Source organism: Mustelus asterias, chromosome 4 (genome assembly GCF_964213995.1).
Source record: "Mustelus asterias chromosome 4, sMusAst1.hap1.1, whole genome shotgun sequence".
Taxonomy (NCBI): domain Eukaryota; kingdom Metazoa; phylum Chordata; class Chondrichthyes; order Carcharhiniformes; family Triakidae; genus Mustelus; species Mustelus asterias.
Genome location: NC_135804.1, coordinates 17,552,081 through 17,574,725, shown reverse-complemented (window position 1 = coordinate 17,574,725; position 22,645 = coordinate 17,552,081). Strand labels below are relative to the sequence as shown.

Sequence of the window (22,645 nt, the reverse complement as noted above, 5' to 3'; positions counted from 1 at the left end):
TTCCATGCAATGTGGTTGTTATGACTGTTCTATTCATAAAATCTTTGTCTTTCTTTCATAGGTTTACGTATGGCCATGCTGGTTCAATATATGAAGAATTAGTGTACATCTCAGGAGGTCACGATTACCAAATCGGACCCTACAGAAAGAACCTTCTTTGCTATGACTATCGATCTGATGTTTGGGAAGAAAAAAGACCAATGATAACTGCGCGAGGATGGCACTGTATGTGCACATTACAGGACCATATCTATGCTATAGGTGGCAGTGATGATCACATTGAATCTATGGAGAGATTTGATATTTTAAGCGTGGAATGTTACAGCCCACAGTATAACCAATGGACCCGAGTTTCCCCTCTATTGCAGGCCAACAGTGAGTCAGGAGTGGCAGTTCTGAGTGGAAAAATTTACATTCTCGGTGGCTACAGCTGGGAGAATACAGTGTTTTCAAAATCCGTACAGATATATAGCAGAGTTGAGAATAAGTGGCACCGCGGCCCAGACCTCCCAAAACTAATTGCAGGAGTGTCAGCTTGTTGTTGTGTGCTAAAGCCTCGATCTCCAGAGATGAAGCTGAAGACTAAACACCAGGACTGCGGTAGTTATTAACCAGTTCCAAAAGGCATAACCTCAGGATGTCTATTAGTTTAATTTTAGTTCATAGTGATATAGAAAAAGCATGTAGCAATCCTTACTCGTGTTCGGTTTCTGCCATTTAACAATATTGTTTGAAAACAGCCACCTTTATTCACGGTAATATCTGTGTAATGCTGTGTTCATGCATAATACTCTGCCATTCATTGCACGTAGAAACCAAAATCATTGTGAGTGACCCTGAAATGTGAAACTTGTTTTTTGTATATTACAAAAAACTATCCTCGAGGGAGTTGGAGATAGATAAACACGTGTTTATTTCGTTCAACCAAAGTCAGCTTTATGACATTAATTATAAGTTTACTTGGGGGGGAAATAGAGTTCATTTAAAAAGATGTATTCAATCTTAAGTTATTTGTGCATGCGTTTGAGTGAGTGGCACACCCACAGGGGGTTCTGAGCAATCTAGCCCTATTTTACATGTTTAATAACTACCAGACCAAATGTGACTAAATTTGTCGGTTTTTGCTAAAATACAGGGTAAGTTGAAATGGCCAAACTATACGAGGTAAGCAGTGTTAAAATCAATATATGACCTGAAAGGCTGAAGTTACAAGTTTAATACAGTATGATAGCCTAATAAAGGCAAGTCAAACTAACAAATTTGGTTACTAATGTTGGCTATTTTACAGATCAATAAGTTCAATGATAAAATGGAACAAGCTCGCAATTTTAAAGTAATTAATTTGGCTCTATCAGCTGCCTTATTGCAGTGTTTTGTGGTTACATAATCGCCAATATGAAAAGTTCTAAGCTATATTGAAGTAGGTTTGCATATTCCTTTCCCCCAGTTTTTGTTAAATGCTGTGTTTCTTTTTGTTCTGCCCCACATCTCTGCCAGTTTTCTATTCCAATAGGCTGGGTGGCACAGTGGTTAGCACTGCTGCCTCACAGCGCCAGGGACCCGAGTTCGATCCCCGGCTTAGGTCACTGTCTGTGCGGAGTCTGCACGTTCTTCCCGTGTCTGCATGGGTTTCCTCCGGGTGCTCCAGTTTCCTCCCACAGTCCAAAGACATGCATTGGCCATGCTAAATTCTCCCTCAGTGTACCCAAACAGGCGCCAGAGTGTGGCGACTAGGGGATTTTCACAGTAACTTAATTGCAGTGTTAATGTAAGCTGACTTGTGACTAATGAATAATAAATAAATAGAGCTGCAGAATCTCCAGTGCTGCATTATCACAACTTAAAGTCAAAACCTCCCCATGTTCATGGGGATGAAGTTACATCACTGAAGAGTTAATGGTCTGCAGATTATGTTTAAGTACATTTTAAAATGCTGTTTGCCACAAGGGTCAAATTTGTTTTAAAAAATGCATATTTAAGGATAGTTAATTTCTTGATCCTTGCACATTCTTTTGAAGCAGAAGGATTACTATTATTTCTCATGAGACCTTGTAAAATATTTGAAAAATGATGACCATTTTCAGAACATAATGGACACATTCTGACAGTGTTCAAGCACAAAAGTCTAGAGTCTAAATGTAAGGCCAGGAGTTTTATTTTGTGTTTTTAAAATATAAAGCACATTTGTTTTAAGATATTTGTAACCAAGCTGAAAAATTCTGAAATATAGCAATAATATACATGTAAGGCTTTTAGATTTCTAAGAATTTTTAGATTTTTAACAATTTGCATTTATAACTCAGCATGCATTTGAGAATGCAAGTGCTGCAATGTCCCTTTCAATGTACCTTTTTAATAGACTTGTACTTAAAATCTGTAAGCCCTTGGCAACTCTTTCTATTCTTGCCCCACCCCCGCCCCTCCCACCATCAAAGCAATTCAAAGGAATGATTGCAACATGTTTGGATTATTAATAATGGAAGCAGAATTTTATATGTTGCCATAGTTACTGATTTTACCATTTTAAAAAGTGTCCTAGGTTTGACTTTATATTAAAATGGCTTTTTGAAAAAAGAATGAAGCACACTCACTGTATTTCGAGCTAAGTGGATGTATAGGATCCAGGGCTACATTTTCAAAAGATCCCCATTACATGCATGGTGATTTCATGTGCAGTACTTGACTTGTTTTATCTGACTTATAGCTACCTTTTAGAGGAACACATGCATTGATGAGAACTATCTGCCCTGAGGTGGGAGTTTTCACATTACTGTGCTAATTTGTGTATTTTAAAATGGTACCAAATGGAAAGCCTTTCACTTCTTAATTTTGTTTTAAATAAATTCTTTCCTAGGCAAAAATTTTAACTGTTGGCAAAAACAAAGAACACGTAGCGCTAAACACCAGTAGAAGTCCTCAATGGAATAGGTGATATGGTGAATTTTATGTCTCAAAGTAGCTATTGCTACTTTAGAAAACAGTAGTTTTCTACTTGTTGTTTAGAAAACAGAAAGTGCTTGAAATGCTCAGCAGGTCTGGCAGCATCTGTGGAGAGAGAGAAACTGAACTAATGTTCCAGGTTGATGACCTATCGTCGGAACTGAGGCAAAGAGTTAACTTCAGGAAGGGCTTATAAGACATGCTAAAAGTGCACTTTGCAAAGAACAGAGGAACAAATAGGTTCAGGATAAATGTATTTAGAAATGTGTCAAAATAAATCTTTGTGGGAAGTTGGCTGGGAAGGTTACAAGGACCAATATTTTACTCCTGCCAGAAATTAATAAGTTTCCAGGAGTTTATAGCTGAATTCTGTTCCATCTTCTTCATCTTTGTCTGCAAATATAATCGATACTGCCACACTCCCAATGCTGTTTGCAAGTCTCAACTGCTTGACTAGAACCAGATTAGTTGTCATTAGCTACAAATAAGTAGAGAATTCAGAGTCATTGTCATTCTTTTCTTACTGTGTGGTAATATATTTCCATCTGAATGATAATTGAAAATGGGGAAAAGGTTCCTGCAGGGGTACAGTGGTCAGCACTGTTGCCTCAGCGCCAGGGACCTGGGTTCAATTCCGGCCTCGGGTAATTGTCTGTGTGGAGCTTGCACATTCTCCTCGTGTCTGCATGGGTTTCCTCCAAGTACACCAGTTTCCTCCGACAGTCCAAAGATGTGCGGGTTAGGTTGATTGGCCATGCTCAATTGCCTCTTGGTGTCAGGGAGATTAGCAGGGTAAATATGTGGGGTTACGGGGATGGGATTGTTGTGGGTGCAGTGTCGATGGGCTGAATGGCCTCTTTCTGCACCGTAGGGATTCCATGATTCTGTTATAGATATAGAAAGACATAGAAACCCTACAGTGCAGAAAGAGGCCATTTGGCCCATCGAGTCTGCACCGACCACAATCCCACCCAGGCCCTACCCCTTTATCCCTACATATTTACCCGCTAATCCCTCTAACCTACGCATCTCAGGACACTAAGGGGCGATTTTAGCATGGCCAATCAACCTAACCCGCGCATCCTTGGACTGTGGGAGGAAACCGGAGCACCCGGAGGAAGCCCACGCAGACAAGGGGAGAATGTGCAAACTCCACACGGACAGTGAGCCAAGCTGGGAATCGAACCCAGGTTCCTGGAGCTGTGAAGCAGCAGTGCTAACCACTGTGCTACCATGCCGCCCCTATGAGCTTTCAATTTAATTGTTAGAGTAGCCATTACATCTTGGGACATTTACACCAGAAAGCTTTAGATGCCTATACTATTCTAGATTTCAAAAACAGTAGTAAAAATCCAATAATAGGATAGTGTAGATTTACCAGTTATTTTGTTTATCTTGTGTAAAGCAATTGTTCTGCAGCGCAGGTACCATAAATTGTAAATACCATGTGTATATGTGAGTGAAGCAACTGTATATAATGAAAACAATATGCATATTCAACTGTGTATTCGTATGTTTGGTCCTACCAACCAAAATGTACAGTGTTTCCTTGTACAAAATAGCACCTATTTATTTTGATAGTAAACTGCCTCTTGGAGGTTTTATTTACCTAATATGAGAATGCTTGCATGTGCTGCATTTTAAATAAGTTTTTTTTGTTTTCTGAGAAATGTTTTTAACGTGTATGTATATGTGTGTATATATACACATTGGGGAAATTAGTGGTGTTTAAAAACAGTTTGCTTTTTAAACAAAGATGGGAGGCAGCCAACAGTTGAAATGAAATTTTGTGGTGAATGTCAGTGTTTTCTGTAATTGCGGATTTATCCTGTTTTTGCTGCAATGTTAACAGAGCTGAACCATATGTACAGCTTCTGAAATGAAATGCTCTTCGCAGACTGCATGAGTATCGGTACTGTAAAATTATGATTATACCATTTTACATTGTCTATTCTAGAATTCCAAAATGCCAATCTGTACCCTATTCATTTCTCAACTGAATATTATACATTAGAACCCACCTCGTCACCATGAACCTACATTTACCTGAATTTATGACCTCACAAATTTGTATAGATACAGATTCCTACTAACATTGCAGTATTTTTTGATGGGCACAAAATTGTGGAAATATTTACCAAAGTAACAAAATATCCATCATAAAGGACCCCTTATTTACCTGATGACCCCTAATTTTACAATGCTGATGACAAAATCTGTTAACTAATTTACTGGGTTACGCCATAGAAAGCAATGGTTTATTCGGTTCCCTGTTTAGCCATTAAGGCCCTTAAAACTGGCAAATTTTGGAAGCTAGTCATGCAACATTATTTTGTAAGCTGGCTGCTTTTTGAAGGGCTAGTTTTCAAAGAAGAACAAAGAAAATTACAGCACAGGAACAGGCCCTTCGGCCCTCCAAGCCTGCACCGACCATGCTGTCCGACTGAACTAAAACCCCCTACCGTTCCAGAAACCATATCCCCTCCCATGGAGTTGACACACGCTGATAAAATTGTCAAATTCTGTTCGGGGCAGGCATTCTGGGGTTTTCTGGCCTTGTGCAAGTCAGATATTGAGAAATTCTAGCATTTAGTACCACAAGAGGTATTGACAAGTTTAATTTTGATGCTGTGTGGCATGATACCAATGGAGAAAGAAAATGTTATTGGAGTACATTTTTCAACTCACGGCCTGGATGTTAAACCTCTGCTGCGGAACAGCTGATTGTTGGAGGAATTACCTGATTTTCATTGATTTCAATGGAATTGAAAATCAGGCTGTTTCCATAATGAGTGGCTGATTCACAACACTGGTTTAACACTGAGGCAGCAAGTTTCATTATTGGTCATGTAAGGGCAGTTAATGTTAAACTGCAGCCGCTCATTGTGATTGTTTAAAATCCTTCATTCTCACATTAATCAAATAGGTTTCTATTTTTTTTCTAGTTCTGCACTGTTTCCCTATTTCACTCCTTTATATTTTTCAGTTGTTAAAAATGTTGCTTTGTAGAACTGGATTTGACTTGACTAAAACCATTAATAAACTCAGTTCAACAAAAAAAAACTGCTTTTACTTTGTTGTCAATGTTTGCTCACCATGCTGACTTGTATATCGCCGTTCCTTCGCAGTCGCTGAGTTAAAATCCTGGAATTCCCTCCCTAATGGCGTTGTGGCTCAACCCACAGCACATGGACTGCAGCCAATGAAGAAGGCAGCTCACCACCACCTTCTCAAGTGCAACTAGGGATGGGCAATAAATGTTGGCCAGCCAGCGACGCCCATACCCCACGAATGAATAGTAAAAAAAACATCCGTCGCAGACTTTTACGTGCAAATTCATAAAATATCTATGCACTTATACTATCTTTGAATGAAAAGGGGCTTGGTTATTGGCAATTTAGAAAGTAACTTGTACTGGCTTTAAAATACTGGGCAGAATTCTCCCAAAAAAATTCTAAACGTTGAATTCGTGGGAAAACGGAGTAATTCACATTGGTTTTTTCAGTGGGAGTTCACACCAGAATCAACCACACTCTGTGCAATGCAGAGGCCATCCCGGGGCAGGACCCATTCCCGTCCGGGATGCTGAAAGCAGCAGGCCTCTGCGCATACACAGTGGCTCCGAAATGTCTTCCTTCTGTTTGCTGGCTAGCTCAATCGCTGGCCAGCCCAGGACACCTGCGATGCTGCCCCTCAACCCACCCCCCCACGGCCCGATCGCGCCCCCCCCCTGACTCCCACCCCCCACTGATCACCCCCTTGGCACTGTCTGATGCTGGATGAGCAGTGCCAAGGTGCCCCTTGGGCATAGGCACTTTGCCCCTGGGGCAGTGCTGGGGACAGGTGGCCAGGGGGCAACCTCCTGACCTCATGGGGGGGCCCTAGTTGCCCCCCTTCACTCCAGCGGGCTCAGGCTCCTAGCTCCCTGAAAGTGGGGAGCTAGTGTAATCCCCACTGGAGTGAAACAGTCTGGTGGGGTGGGAGAGGCTAGCAGGCCCAGAGAATTCAATCCTGGGCCCACTAATATTTAAATGATATTATTTTGCATATCATAGACGGCACAGGAAATTTGGCACTAGGAGATGCTAGCGGGGTGTGAACGCTCGTGGGAATCCCGCGAATCGCCCCCTGCACGATTCTGTCGACCTGCTGTGCTAAAAAATTAGCCCAACGGCATGGGAAAATCGCCCCCGCTGAGTTTGGAATTTGCCAGAAGCAATTAATGTGGCAGATTGATGGCACAGTACACTTGGTAACTGGGAAAAAAAGGATTAGGTGGTTACTTTGTATTAATCTCCTTAACAACTGGTCTGTTTCTCACTAATCTTTCACACTGCATTAAAACAGGAAAGAGTCGTCAAACCTGCTAGTCTGCCTTAATGCACAATAAATAATTTGCATTTTAGAGAGGTAGATTCTTTGCCATCAATACTTTCTGAAGATTCAGATGTATTTTACTTTTTATGATACACCTTATAAACTTACAGAATTTTAATTTTTAATAAAAGGGTAGCAATTTGCTGTCATTCCGAGGCATTTGAAAGAACTTAACACTTCTGTGGCATCCTCCACAACCTCAGGATGTCCCAAAGTGCTTTACAGCCAGTGAATGCTACTGAAGTGTAACCAGCAGCAGCACTCAATCTACCCACAGTAAGATCCCACAAACTGCACCCAGTACGTGACCAGTTAACTAAAGTTCAAAAAGTGTTTCATTGGCTGAGAAGCACTTTGTGATTTGGCAATCTGGTGAAAGGCACAATATTTATGCAAGTTCCTTCTGAACGTAGGACATGTTTTAAAACTGAAACTGCACACAGAGCCTTGCATTTTGTAGGAGGAGGGCAGAGCCAGTTTTGGAATGAAGTTGCCAGGAATGAAGACAGATTCAACACTTTCCCCCTCCCTCAAGTCAACAAAACAAAGGAGATTGTCATCGACTTCAGGAAGCGTAAAGGAGAACATGCCCCTGTCTACATCAACGGGGACGAAGTAGAAAGGGTCGGGAGCTTCAAGCTTTTAGGTGTCCAGATCACCAACAACCTGTCCTGGTTCCCCCCACTATAGTTAAGAAAACCCACCAATGCCTCTACTTTCTCAGGACGCTAAGGAAATTTGGCCTGTCCGCTACGGCTCTCACCAACTTTTACAGATGTACCATAGAAAGCATTCTTTCTGGTTGTACCGCAGCTTGGTATGGCTCCTGCTCTGCTCAAGACCGCAAGGAACTACAAAAGGTCGTGAATGTAGCCCAATCCATCACATAAACCAGCCTCCCATCCATTGACTGTCTACATTTCCCGCTGCCTCGGCAAAGCAGCCAGCATAATTAAGGACCCCACGCATCCCGGACATTCTCTCTTCCACCTTCTTCCTTTGGGAAAAAAATACAAAAGTCTGAGGTCAAGTACCAACCGACTCAAAAACAGCTTCTTCCCTACTGCTGTCGGACTTTTGAATGGACTTACCTTACATTAAGTTGATCTTTCTCTACACCCTAGCTATGACTGTAACACTACATTTTGCACTCTCTCCTTTCCTTATCTATGAACGGTACGTTTTGTCTGTACAGCGCACAAGAAACAATACTTTTCACTGTATGTTAATACATGTGACAATAAATCAAATCAAAAAAACAAAGTTCAAAAAGTGTTTCATTGGCTGAGAAGCACTTTGTGATTTGGCAATCTGGTGAAAGGCACAATATTTATGCAAGTTCCTTCTGAACGTAGCACACGTTTTAAAACTGAAACTGCACACAGGGCGTTGCATTGTAGGGCCTTGTAGGAGGTGGGCAGAGCCAGTTTTGGAATGAAGTTGCCAGGGATGCAGGCGGACTCAACACTTTCCCCCTCCTCCCACAGTTTGGCTGTATTTCTTTTCGTAGTGTTATGCAGTGTGGTAGCTTGGCCCTTTTAAGGGGCGTTCCCTGAGGACCACGCGATTGGGCTGGACCCTATGGATTGTTGAGGCGGGAATCTGAACCAATTGGGAGCAAGGGCACATATCCCAGGTCGAGAAGGTCTTGCTGATGGGGACTGGGAGGGTAGTTGTTTAGTGGCAGAGTTGATTCAATCTGACCTTTTGTAAATATTTATCGGTGGCAATAAATCCCATGTTACTTGGAGCCACATTGAATTGCCCTCGATTTATTACATTGGCAATAAAGAAAAACTTTCAAAATTATCAGGGATCGCAGTGCGCAGCCATACAGGGAGGAGGCTTGAGCATCAAGAATACAAAGAAGTAAGCTCCATGCGCACATTACAATGCCATCGATTAGAAAAATTGAACTTTTTGACCCCAAAGTGGAAAACTGGGGACAATGGATGGGATTTTATGGCCTCACTCGTCCCAAAACCGTAAAATCAATGGACAATCAAAGGTCAACGGACCTTCCCATGCTCCGCCACTCGCCCGCTCCGATTCCCATGGCGGGAGGGACAGGAAACCCCCGGCCAGTATATTGAAAGGATGCCCCCTATTTCTTTGTAAAAGACAAAATAAGAGCTGAAGAAAAGCAAAAGGTTATCTTGCTTTGCTTACACTTTAGTGAGAAGCTTAACGTTGCCAAATGCTCCAAACACAAAAGTCTTTTTAACAGATTCTGGAGATGGTAAAACATTATTTCAACCCCAGTCCCTCAATCATTATGTTGAGATACAAATTTAATTTGGCAATCTGAGAGCCGGGTAGAGAGTCTCGGGCTTCATGGCCAGACTTAGAGGGCTTTATGAGTTGGTTGACATTTTTTTAAAATTAATTCCTGGGACATGGGTGTCGCTGACTGGCCAGCATTTATTGCCCATCCCTCATTGCCCTTGATAAAGCGGTGGTGAGCTGCCTGCTTGAAATGCTGCAGTCTATGTGCTGTGGGTTGACCCACAAGAATTTGCAAAGGCTGGTTATAATCAACATCAACGAGGGTTTGTACCAGTATACAAGGTTGCCCTTTGGAGTCTCACCAGCCTGTACCATTTTCCAGTGTACGATAGAGAGTCTCTTACAAAAAAGCATCCCAATGTAGCAGTTTATCTGGATGACGTACTAATCACTGGAAGCTCACCTAAAGAACACATCAAATTTGGAAGAAGTATTAAGACGGTTTAAAGAAGCAGGCGTTAGGTTGAAATTGGAGAAGTGTACATTCCAAGCAGAGAAAATTAGGTAGTTAGGTTTTCGGGTCAACACAAAAGGGTTACATTCTTTGAAAAAGAAAATAAAAGCTATCAAGGAGGTTCCACAGCCAAAAGACATATCAGAGTTGAAGTCATTTCTGGGCATGGTGAACTATTATGGTAGATTTTTAAAATATCAGCCCCACTCCACCAGCTATTAAAAAAATCAACTTTGGAAATGGCGAGAACAGGCTCTGCAACCAAACCTTTAGTAGTAACCTGCGAAACCTCACCATACGGAGTGGGTGCGGTTTCGTCCCATCAAATGCCTGATGGAGCGGAAAGGCCAATTGCTTTCGCTTCCTGAACACTTTTAAATGTGGAAACAAAATGTTCCCAGATACATAAAGAAAGCTTGGCGGTTATCTATGCAGTCAAAAAGTTTCATCAATACATTGATGGATGGCACTTTGCAATAGTTTCAGACCACAAGCTAGGTTTATTTAAAGAACATAAGCCTGTGCCGTCAATTGCCTCTGCAAGTGTATAGAGATAGGCTCTCTTGTTAGCAGTGTACAATTATACATTTCAATATCACCCAGGGACACAAATATCAAATGCAGATGCACTCAGCTGATTGCCCTTGCCACAAACAGTGGCATCGTCACCGGTTCCACAAGAGATTGTACTGGCGCTGCACCTGGTAGACTTTGCCAGTCTCTGCTAACACATAAAGATGTGGATAGAAAGAGACCCCCTATTGTCAAAAGTTAAGAAGAAGGTGGTGATATGAGAAGGCAGAGTTGCTTAAACTCTACCAACACAGAAGGACAGAGATAACGTGTAAAGATGGGGTGTTGTTGTGGGGAGCTAGAGTTATAGTCCCACCCCAGAGGAGATGACTTCTGTTACAAGAACTGCATGACACCCATCCGAGACAAAGCAGGATGAAGGCCCCAGCCACCTTGGGCATTGATGAGGAAATAGAAGGGATGGTTAGTCAATGCCCCAATTGCGAAGCTCAGAAGACCATGCTGCCATCAGCAAATCTGCATCCCTGGGAGTGGCCTGGTAGATCATGGGCAAGAATACATATTGACTTTGCTGGACCATTTATGGGTCATATGTTTGTTATATTAGTAGACACACATTCTTAAGTGGTCAGGTGTGCAGTTGATGAAGTCCACAACAGCCACTGCTACCATTAACACAGTAAGGAAATATTTTGCCATTCATGGCATTCCGGAAGTTGTGGTGTCAGACAATGGCACATCATTCACAGCGGAGGAAATCCAAACATTTCTAACATCAAACGGGATTCACCATGTTAGGTCAGCACCTTACCACCAGCCTCAAGTGGGCTAACGGAAGATATGGTACAAACATTCAAATTGTTCATGCAGAAACAAGTAAACAGGCTCCATCCTCTACATATAGTCAGTTTATTGTTGTCTTATAACACCACTCCCTACACGGCCACAGGGGTCACGCCAGCCGAACTACTGATGGGATGCCATTTAAGAACATGGTTGGATATGATATTCTCAAATTTGGCAGGGAGGGTGGAGACACGTCAAGTCGCTCTTGATTTATTACTGCAGATTCTTGGAAATTTTGCAGTCGTAACCAGGCTAAATTTTAGTTCAAGTGAATAGCTCCCTTTTCATTTATTGTATTCCATGGAATTTTGCACCTTTCTATTTCAGTGAGGCTTTTCCTGACATTTATATATATATATTTTAAATTGTTTTTGTCTTTACAGCACTGTGGCAAGGATCCCATAGTAATGCCGCTAACAAATTTGAGAGCAGGTAGTTTACTCGACCCATTCTGTTACAATTTACTCTGAGGAAAAATTACCCTCAGTATTTAGTAGGGGAGAGATGTACTGGTGCAAAGGAAAGATTACCAGTTTTAGATACAAGTCATAACGGAGTTTTCAAAGCAACTGAAGCTAAATATCTGACTGTGCAACTTTATATTGCCATTTCTGCACTTCTTTAAAAAGAAATTTCCTCCATTCTTAAAGTTAAAAAGCCAATGCACTGAGTGGACCAGGCGGGCCTGAAGCCACTCTTTGCTTGCTCCAAAAACCAGATTCAAAATCCAATTTAAGGTCCCCACAAGAGCGACAAACAAGATCTCCATCTTGGATAAAAGCAAAATACTGTGGATGGTGGAATCTGAAATAAAAATAGAAAATGCTGGAAAATCTCAGCAGGTCTGACAGCATCTGTGGGGAGAGAATAGGGCCAACGTTTCAAGTCTAGATGACCCTTCGTCAGAGCTAAGAGCAAAGAGAATCAGCAGATTTATACTATTGGGGTGGGGAGTGGGAGGGGGTGTGGAATTGAACAAAGAGAATGTAAATGAGGTTACAGAGGGTTGAGAAGGTGCTAAGAGTGTCCATTCTTCCGTCGGGAAAAAGGTACAAAAGTCTGAGGTCGCGTACTAAGCGACTCAAGAACAGCTCCTTCCCTTCTGCCATCAGACTTTTGAATGGACCTACCTTGCACTAAATTGATCTTTCTCTACACCCTAGCTATGGCTGTAACATTACATTCTGCACACTCTCCTTTCCTTCTCTATGAACGGTATGCATTGTCTGTATAGCGCTCAAGAAACAATACTTTTCATTGTATACCAATACATGTGACAATAATACATCAAATCAGAATGCGAGAATGGCAGAACAGAGGTACAGATTGTTAAAGGGCTGCGTGAGGCAGATCTCAAGATCCATCTAGGGTTTAATCTGACGCTAGATCTTAGCCAAAAGGCACTCTGTACTCCGTCCTGTGCATGCTGAGTAATTTGGCACACCCTCTTCAACTCATGACCTCAGACTCTTTACATTTCTTGCACTTTTAAGTGGTGTTTAAAAAATAAATTGTTTTATAATGTAGTGTGATAATTGTATTCCACTAAGTAGAGATAATCAGATTCTCCAAACTTTCTCCCGTTTAAACTGGTTGTGTGTCATGAAATTAGAATTTGCACAGAAACTGAAATGAAGTATCGTCCAAACAGCAATGTTTATTTAATTGATGCTGTTTAACTTGAGTTGAAAGTGCATTTTTGCGTGTAAATATTTTATTTAGAAATGTTTAATTAATATTTTAGACTGAAAATGTTATGCTGCACGGGCTATTGTCACCTGTTAACTTACATGTTGTAACTTAGAATGAACAGTGCCCATCTGGCCCAACCGGTCCATGACAGTGTTTATGCTCCATGTGGGCCTCCTCCCACCCAATCAGCAGCACTAATCATAGAATCTCTGCAATACAGAAGGAGGCCATTCGGCTCATCGAGTCTGTACCGATCACAATCCCACCCAGGCCCTGTTCCCGTAACCCCACACATTTACCCTGCTAATCCCCCTGACACTAAAGTCAATTTAGTATGGCCAATCAACCTAACCCACACATAGAGTCATAGAGTCGTCTTTGGACTGTGAGAGGAAACCGGAGCACCTGGAGGAAACCCGCGCAGACACAGGGAGAAAGTACCAAAGCCACACAGACCCGAGGCCGGAATTGAACCTGGGTCCCTGGCGCTGTGAGGTAGTAGTGCTAAACACTGTGCCACCATGCCATTTCTTCCCTCCCTCATATTTATCTAGCTTCCCCTTAAATACATTTACTGCTCCCTGTGGCAGTGAGATCCGTATTCTAACCAGTGTCTAGTTAAAGTTTCTCCTGAACACCATACTGGAATTGTAAGTGACAGTCTCATATTTATGGTCCCTTAGTTTTAAACTTCCTACAAGTGGAAATATCTTCTGCCCATCAAATGGTTTCGTAATATTAAAGACTTCTATCAGTTAACTCTTCAATTTTCTCTTTCCAAGGAAAAGAATCCTAGATATCTTTCCGTTTCATATCATTTTTATAACCATTTTTTGTTCATTTTCCAGTACCACTGTGTCCTAAGATGAGAGATCACACGACACCAGGTTGTAGTCCAATGGGTTTATTTGAAATCATGATGTGGAGATGCCGCCGTTGGACTGGGGTAAACACAGTAAGAGTTTTAACAACACCAGGTTAAAGTCCAACAGGTTTGGACTTTAGGTTACGCTGAGGCTTCATATGTTTCATATGTAGGGATATGGGGGTAGGGCCTGGGTGGGATTGTGGTCGGTGCAGACTCGATGGGCCGAATGGCCTCTTTCTGTACTGTAGGGTTTCTATGATTTCTATGAGGTTTATTTGGTAGAAAATACCATTTGCTACCAAATAAACCTGTTGGACTTTAACCTGGTGTTGTTAAAACTCTTACTTTATTTGAAATCACCAGCTTTTGGCTGCTGCTCCTTCGTCAGACTTCACCTAACGAAGGAGCAGCTTTCCGAAAGCTTGCGATTTCAAATAAACCTGTTGGACTATAACCTGGTGTCATGTGACCTCTCATCTTGTCCACCTCAGTCCAATACCGGCATCTCCACATCGTGGCCGCCATCCACCGTATCCTAAAGGAGACCAGGTTTGTTCACAGCACTGGTGTTCACAGCATTAGCATGGTGTAACTCTGCATGAGTTTAGTGTAACTTTCATATTTTGAGTCTGCACATCTCTGCAGAGCGGAAGAGGGTTAGAAACGTGATGGATTATATAGTTGGAGAAGTGGGTGCAGAAGGTCGACAGAATAGAAGGTCGAGGATAGCTAGGAGCTCAGCAGAGATTGACAAAGGTGCCATAGACACAAGACAAAGGAAGTGTTAATGGCAGTGATAAAAATGCTAATAGTGATTTGATTTGATTTATTATTGTCACATTTATTAGTATACAGTGAAAAATAGTGTTTCTTGCATGCTATACAAAGCATATCGTTCATAGAGAAGGAAAGGAGTGGAGAATGTAGTGTTACAGTCATAGCGAGAGTATAGAGAAAGATCAACTTAATGCGAGGTAGGTCCAATTTAAAGTCTGATGGCAGCAGGGAAGAAGCTGTTTTTGAGTCGGTTGTTATGTGTCCTCAGACTTTTGTATCTTTTTCCCGATGGAAGAAGGTGGACGAGAGTATGACAGGGTGCGTGGGTCCTTGATTATGCTGGCTGCTTTTCCCAGGCAGCGGGAAGTGTAGAGAGTCAATGGATGGGAGTAATGGTGTGTTAATAGTAGAACAACAGACAGCACTCTGAAAGCAAAGCAAGTTATAGGTGGCACTGTGGGGGAGGGGGGAGAAATACCCCAAACTGCATCTCTGCCTGCGAGACCTCCCCATGTATTTCCAACATAAAATCATTGAATCTCTACAGTGCACAAGGAGGCCCATCGAGTCTGCACCAACAACAATCCCACCCAGGCCCTATCCCCTTAATCTCGCTAATTCCCTTGACACTAAGGGGCAATTTAGCATGGCCAATTCACGTAACCTGCACATCTTTGGATCGTGGGAAGAAACTGGAGCACCCAGGGGAATCCCACACAGACATGGGGAGAATGTGCAAACTCCACACAATCACCCAAGGCCGGAATTGAACCCCGGTTCCTGGCGCTGTGAGGCAGCAGTGCTAACCACTGTACCACCGTGCTGCCCCACTGTGTCACCCTCAAACATCTGCAATATTTTGCTTTTATTCAACATAACAAGGGCGGCACGGTAGCACAGTGGTTAGCACTGCTGCTTCACAGTCCCAGGGATCTGGGTTCGATTCCCGGCTTGGGTCATTGTCTGTGTGGAGTTTGCACATTCTCCTCGTGTCTGCGTGGGTTTGCTCCGGTTTCCTCCCACAGTCCAAAGATGTGTGGGTTAGGTTGATTGGCCATGCTAAAAATTGCCCCTTAGAGTCCTGAGATGTGTAGGTTAGAGGGATTGGTGGGTAAATATGTAGGGATATGGGGGTAGGGCCTGGGTGGGATTGTGGTCGGTGCAGACTCGATGGGCCAAATGGCCTCTTTCTGCACTGTAGGGATTCTATGATGAACTTCTCTGTTTTCAATTTTATCCCTTTAGAAATGAAACTCAGTTTCTTTATATTTTTTAATGGTCTGATTAACTACTTTTAATGATTTGTGTATCTACCAGTAGATTACTTTGTTTCTCCACTCCATTTGGACTCTTGGGGAAAAGTTTTCCTGACACCATGGGGGGGGGGCGGGGTTGAGTAAATAGAGGCAGAGCCGTATTGAGATTGCTCACCAAAGCATTCCCGCCATTGGGAATGCTATTTCAATAGTTTTAAGGCCCCAATTAGAGGCATTTTATTTCAGGCTCCTTGGTATCTTGCTGATAGCAGAGCAGCCACAAGCCACATGGAAATGCCTCCATGTGGCATGCTGCAAGAATCATTGGAGCCGGAGACTCCGTGCCCCATTGAAGGGGACTTCAGGAAAGAAAATTAAGCTAAAAGAGAAAATGCTGGAAAATCTCAGCAGGTCTGGCAGCATCTGCAAGGAGAGAAAAGAGCTGACGTTTCGAGTCTCGATGACCCTTTGTCAAAGCTAAAAGGCATAGAAAGTGGGAGATATTTACACTTCAGGGTGAGGGAATGAAAGATGAGTCATAGCCACAGAAACCAGGGAAACCAGTTAATAGCTGTCCACAGAGAGAATAAAGGGTGTGAATGGCCAAAAGGAAAAGAAGCTGAAATGAAGATGTTGGGGGAGGGGTCGGGGAGGAAAATGGATGGGAAAAAAGTAAGATTTAGAAAAGGAGAAACAAAAGTGGAGGAAAGGTAAGGAAAGGGGGATAAAGTAGGGGGAAAGAATGATGGGGGGGGAGGAGAGATAAAAAATTAAGAAAGATAATAAAGAAATAAAAGGCAGAGAACAGTAAAAAATTAAGTAAAATAGAATGAAAACAAAGGGGTCGAGGTGAGGTAGAGCAAATCATGTGAAGTTGTTGAATTCAATGTTGAGACCGGTAGGCTGTAAAGTGCCTAGCCGGAAGATGAGATGCTGTTCCTCCAGTTTGTGTTGAGCTTCACTGGAACACTGCAGCAAACCAAGGACAGACAGGTGGGCATGGGAGCAGGATCGTATGTTAAAATGGCAAGAAACCGGCAGGTCAGGGTCCTGACTGCGCACAGACCAAAGGTGCTCAGCAAAGCGATCACCCAGTCTACGCTTGGTTTCTCCGATATAGAGGAGACCGCATCGGGAGCAGCGAATGCAATAGACCAAATTGAAAGAGGAAAGTTAAGCTGCCTGCACAGCTCCTGTAACCCCAGAAACAAAAACAGAAAATGCTGGAAAATCTCAGCAGGTCTGACTGCATCTGTGAAGAGAGAATAGAACTAACATTCTGAGTCTGCATGACACTTTGTCAGAGCTCAAACACAAGGTCATCCAGACTCAAAACGTTGGCTCTATTCTCTCTCTCCACAGATGCTGTCAGCCCTGCTGAAATTTTCCAGCATTTTCTGTTTTTGTTTCAGATTCCAGCATCCCCGTATTTTGCTTTGATCCTGTAATCCCAGTTTAGATTTCCCCTCTCTTCCTCTTTCCCTTCCCTGCTCTCTGTTAATTTCATGCATCCGAGGACCCGTACCTGCCTCAGCGGTACTCACCTACTCCCTGGGGAAGCTCCAGAGTTGCCAACCTCTGGGCAAACCTGCTGTGGAGGCAGTCATTTAGGAGGCTGCTTCCAAGGAGATTGCAATGCTGTTAGCAAAGTGTGGGCAGTGGTTCCTCATTTGGCTGCGCCGTTTGCATCCTGACGCCCTCAAGAAATTTCTGTCCTTATTTTCCAAGAGCTTTATAGGCTCCTTATACTTTCTGCCACAAAGGTAGCAATAGAAGTGGAAGCGATAGAACAACCTATCAATTTCTTGCAGATCTTCCTTTAGTTTTGAATTTATGCATTATTTTTCCTGTCAGTGACATTATTCATGTATTTGCTCCTGGTGTCAATGATCAGGGAAGCAAGACTGGCATGTAACCGCAAGGGTTCCTAAATTTGGCAAGGCTGGCGAAAGAGGTTACATACTTGAAAATATTTTATTCAAACATATTTTAGTAGAATACAAATATTAAGATCCAATTGGTATAAACTTAAAACCATAACCAGCCATATACTTATTTATTTTGAAATGTGAAAATGAAAAGCATGTTACTTTCTTTTGCTGGGGAGAAGTTATTTTATTAATTGTGATGATAAGGGAAGTTAGAATTTATTTAAAGCACAGTTTAAGTTTATTTGTAAGTAGGCTTACATTAACACTGCAATGAAGTTATTGTGAAAATCCCCTAGTCGCCACACTCCGGCACCTGTTCGGGTACACGGAGGGAGAATTTAGCACGGACAATGCACCTAACCAGCACATCTTTCGGACTAGATAGAACATGCCCTCAAATAGAAAATGTTCATAACCAGCCGTACACTTATTTATTTTGAAATGTGAAAATGAAAAGCATGTTACTTTCTTTTGCTGGGGAGAATTTATTTTATTAATTATGATGATAAGGGAAGTTAGAATTTTTAAAAAATGAATAGTTTAAGTTTATTTGTAAGTAGGCTTACATTAACACTGCGCTGAAGTTACTGTGAAAATCCCCTAGTCGCCGCACTCCGGCGCCTGTTCGGGTGCACGGAGGGAGAATTTAGCACGGCCAATGCACCTAACCAGCACGTCTTTTGGACTAGATAGAACTTGCTCTCGAATAGAAAATGTTCCCACAATTCAAATGTATAACAATCACACACCAAGACTTTCAATTTAAATACATAACGTGGACTTTTGAATGCTTCAGAATTTACAAAGAAATTTAACTTCACTGCTGAGTGATAGGAAATTTTATCTCCAGCTGTCTACTGCCTCGGGCCCATAGGGTGTGGCCAGTGCTTCAATCCATTTCTGACAATTTGGCAAGTAGTATATGAAGAATACAAAACCAAAAACAACTGCAGATGCCAGAAATCGGAAGCAAAAATAAAAGCTGCTGGAAACGCTCAGTTGTCCTGCAATAGTGGAGAAAACAGATCACTTAATATCACATCAGACGAGGAAGAGATTACAGCTGAGCAACGTTCAAAGAGGAACATTTTTAAAACATTCTTTCATGGCATGTAGGTGCCGCTGGCTAGGTCTTCTTGAGCTGCTGCAATCCATGTGGTGTAGATACACCCACACTGCTGTCAAGGAGGAAGTTCTTTGGTGTGTGGCTTGGAGAGGAACTTGCAAGTGGTGGTGTTCCCTTGTTTCCCTTGTCCTTCTGGATGGTAGAAGTCAAGGGTTTGGAAGGTGCTGTTGAAGAAGCCTTGGTACACATTGCTGTCACTGTGCATCAGCGGTGATGGGAAAGAATGTTTACTATGGAGGATGGGCTGCCATTCAAGCAGACTGCTTTAGAGTCATAGAGGTTTACAGCATGGAAACAGGCCCTTCGGCCCAACTTGTCCATGCCGCCATTTTTTTTAAACCCCTAAGCTAATCCCAGTTGCCCGCATTTGGCCCATATCCCTTTATACCCATCGTACCCATGTAACTGTCTAAATGCTTTTTAAAAGACAAAATTGTACCCGCCTCTACTACTACCTCTGGCAGCTTGTTCCAGACACCTACCACCGTCTGTGTGAAACAATTGCCCCTCTGAACACTTTTCTATCTCTCCCCTTTCACCTTAAACCTATGCCCTCTAGTTTTAAACTCCCCTTCCTCTGGGAAAAGATATTGACTATCTAGCTGACCTGTGCCCCTCATTATTTTATAGACCTCTATAAGATCACCCCTCACTTCCTACGCTCCAGAGAAAAAAGTCCCAGTCTATTCAGCCTCTCCTTATAACTCAATCCATCAAGTCCCGGTAGCATCCTAGTAAATCTTTTCTGCATTTTTTCTAGTTTAATAATATCCTTTCTATAATAGGGTGACCATAATTGCACACAGTATTCCAAGTGTGGCCTTACCGATGTCTTGTACAACTTCAACAAGACTTTCCAACTCCTGTATTCAATGTTCTGACCGATGAAACCAAGCATGCCGAATGCCTTCTTCACCACTCTGTCCACCTGTGACTCCACTTTCAAGGAGCTATGAACATTTACCCTGAGATCTCTTTGTTCTGTAACTCTCCCCAATGCCCTACCATTAACTGAGTAAGTCCTGCCTTGGTTCAATCTACCAAAATGCATCACCTCACATTTGCCATTCATCAGCCCACTGGCCCAATTGATCAAGATCCTGTTGCAATTGGAGATAACTTTCTTCACTGTCCACTATGCCACCAATCTTAGTGTCGTCTGCAAACTTACTAACCAGGACCCCTATATTCTCATCCAAATCATTAATATAAATGACAAATAACAGTGGACCCAGCACTGAGCCCTGAGGCACACCACTGGTCACAGGCCTCCAGTTTGAAAAACAACTCTCTATAACCACCCTCTGGCTTCTGTCAAGAAGCCAATGCTGTATCCATTTACATACCTCACCCTGGATCCCGTGAGATTTAATCTTATGCAACTATCTGCCCTGTGGTACCCTGTCAAAGGCCTTGCTAAAGTCCAAATAGACAACATCAACTGCACTGCCCTCATCTACCTTCTTGGTTACCCCTTCAAAAAACTCAATCAAATTTGTGAGACATGATTTTCCACTCACAAAGCCATGCTGACTGTCCCTAATCAGTACTTGCGTCTCTAAATGCCTGTAGATCCTGTCTTTCAAAATACCTTCCAACAATTTACCTACCACAGATGTGAGGCTCACTGGCCTGTAGTTCCCAGGCTTTTCCCTGCAGCCCTTTTTAAACAAAGGTACAACATTTGCCACTCTCCAATCTTCAGGCACCTCACTCGTGACTATCAATGATTCAAATATCTTGGCTAGGGGACCCGCAATTTCCTCCAAGCCTGCCACAATGTCCTGGGATACACTTCATCAGGTCCCAGGGATTTATCTACCTGGATGCGCTTTAAGACTTCCAGCACCTCCTTCTCTGTAATATGTACACTCCCTTCTCTGTAATATGTACACTCCTCAAGACATCACTATTTATTTCTCCAAGTTCCCTAACATCCATGCTTTTCTCAACAGTAAATACTGATGAGAAATATTCATTTAGGATCTCACCATCTCTTGTGGATCCGCACATAGATGACCTTGTTGATCCTTACGAGGCCCTACTTTCTCCCTTGTTACTCTTTTGCCCTTTATGTATTTGTAGAAGCTCTTTGTCCTGGATATTTTCATAGAAGTCCTATAGTGCAGAAGGAACCCATTCAGCCCATCGAGTCTGCACTGACTCTCTAACAGAGCATCCTACCCAGGCCCTATCCTGGTGACCACATGTATTTATCTCACTAATCCCCCTAAATTATACATCCTGGGACAATAATGGGCAATTTAGCTTGGCCAGTCAACCTAACCAGCACAGCTTTGGACTGTGGGAGGAAACCAGAGTACCTGGTGGAAACCCATGCAGACACGGGGAGAATATGCAAACTCCACACAGTCACCCAAGGCCAGAATTGAACCTGGGTCCCTGATGCTGTGAGGCAGCAGTGCTAACCGCTGTATGTTGAGCTTCGAGTATTGTTGGAGTTGCACTCATGCAGGCAAGTACAAAGTATTCCATCACACTCTTCACTTGTGTCTTGTAGATGGTGGACAGGAGGTGAGTTATCCTCTGCAGAATTCTCAGCCTCTCACCAATTATTGTGTTCAGTATTCATACAGCTGGGTCCAGTTCTATTCCTGGTATATGGTGATCCCCAGATGTTGATAGTGGGAATTTAACAAAGGAATGCCATTGAATGTCAAGGGAAGATGCTTGGATTCTTTCTTGCTGGAGATGGTCATTTCCAGAGGTGGATTTGCAAGTCATGGGGCTGGGTGCTCAGCTTCATTTTCAGAGCCTCCCCCTCCAGCCCCGCCGGGACCTGAAGGCCAAATCCCATCCCTTGCATACGCACTCTCTTCCCCTCACATACAGTCTCTCTTCCCGCATCCCTCACACAATGGACAGAATTTTCCGGCTGCGCTCGCCCCAAGACTGGTAAATCCTGCCCGAGGTCAACAGACCTTTGGTGAGTGAAAAAGGGGTTCCATTTCATGGGGCATTGGCATCAGTATTGGAACAGGAGGGATCTGTAACATTGCGACAATATTCACCTGAATTGATCTGGGATCTGCGTTCTAGCAAAAAGGATAAATAGGGTGGTCACAAGGACTTTAAACTAGTAAGATGGGGAGAAGGCAAGAGTAAAACTATGGGAAGTATAACGGTAAATGGAAAGCAAAAAGCAGCAGGTTCGCATGTGGAGAGAAGGTTTCAACTACATCGAAAATCAGGAAAAAAGTTAAATGAAAGGAAAACTCAGGAGATGTTATTAATGGAAATGTTAGGATTCAAAAAGAAAGTACAAAAACTAGCATAAGGGCACTTTATCTGAATGTGTGTAGCATTCAAAACAAGGTAAATGAGTTGACGGCACAAATCATCGCAAACAAGTATGGTATGGGGGCCATTACAGAGACATGGTTGCAGGATGGTCACGACTGGGAGTTAAATATCCAGAGGTATCAGGCTGTTCGGAAGGACAGACAGGAAGGTAAGGGAGGTGGTGTAGCTCCGATACTTGAGGATGACATCAGGGTGGGAGTGGGAGATGATATCGGTTCTATGGAAAATTAGGTT

General features: G+C 42.7%; 1 protein-coding gene across 1 annotated transcript in view; it reads left to right on the top strand.

Annotated features, from left to right (window-relative positions):
- klhl36 (kelch-like family member 36) overlaps positions 1 to 5,989 on the top strand; it is a 37,933-nt gene extending 31,944 nt beyond the window's left edge. Inside the window, exon 5 of the mRNA XM_078210598.1 lies at positions 62 to 5,989. Within this exon, the coding sequence (XP_078066724.1) occupies positions 62 to 611 (550 nt within the window). The 3' untranslated portion in view covers positions 612 to 5,989. The remainder of the gene's footprint in view (positions 1 to 61) is intronic.
- The last annotated feature ends 16,656 nt before the right edge of the window (positions 5,990 to 22,645 follow it).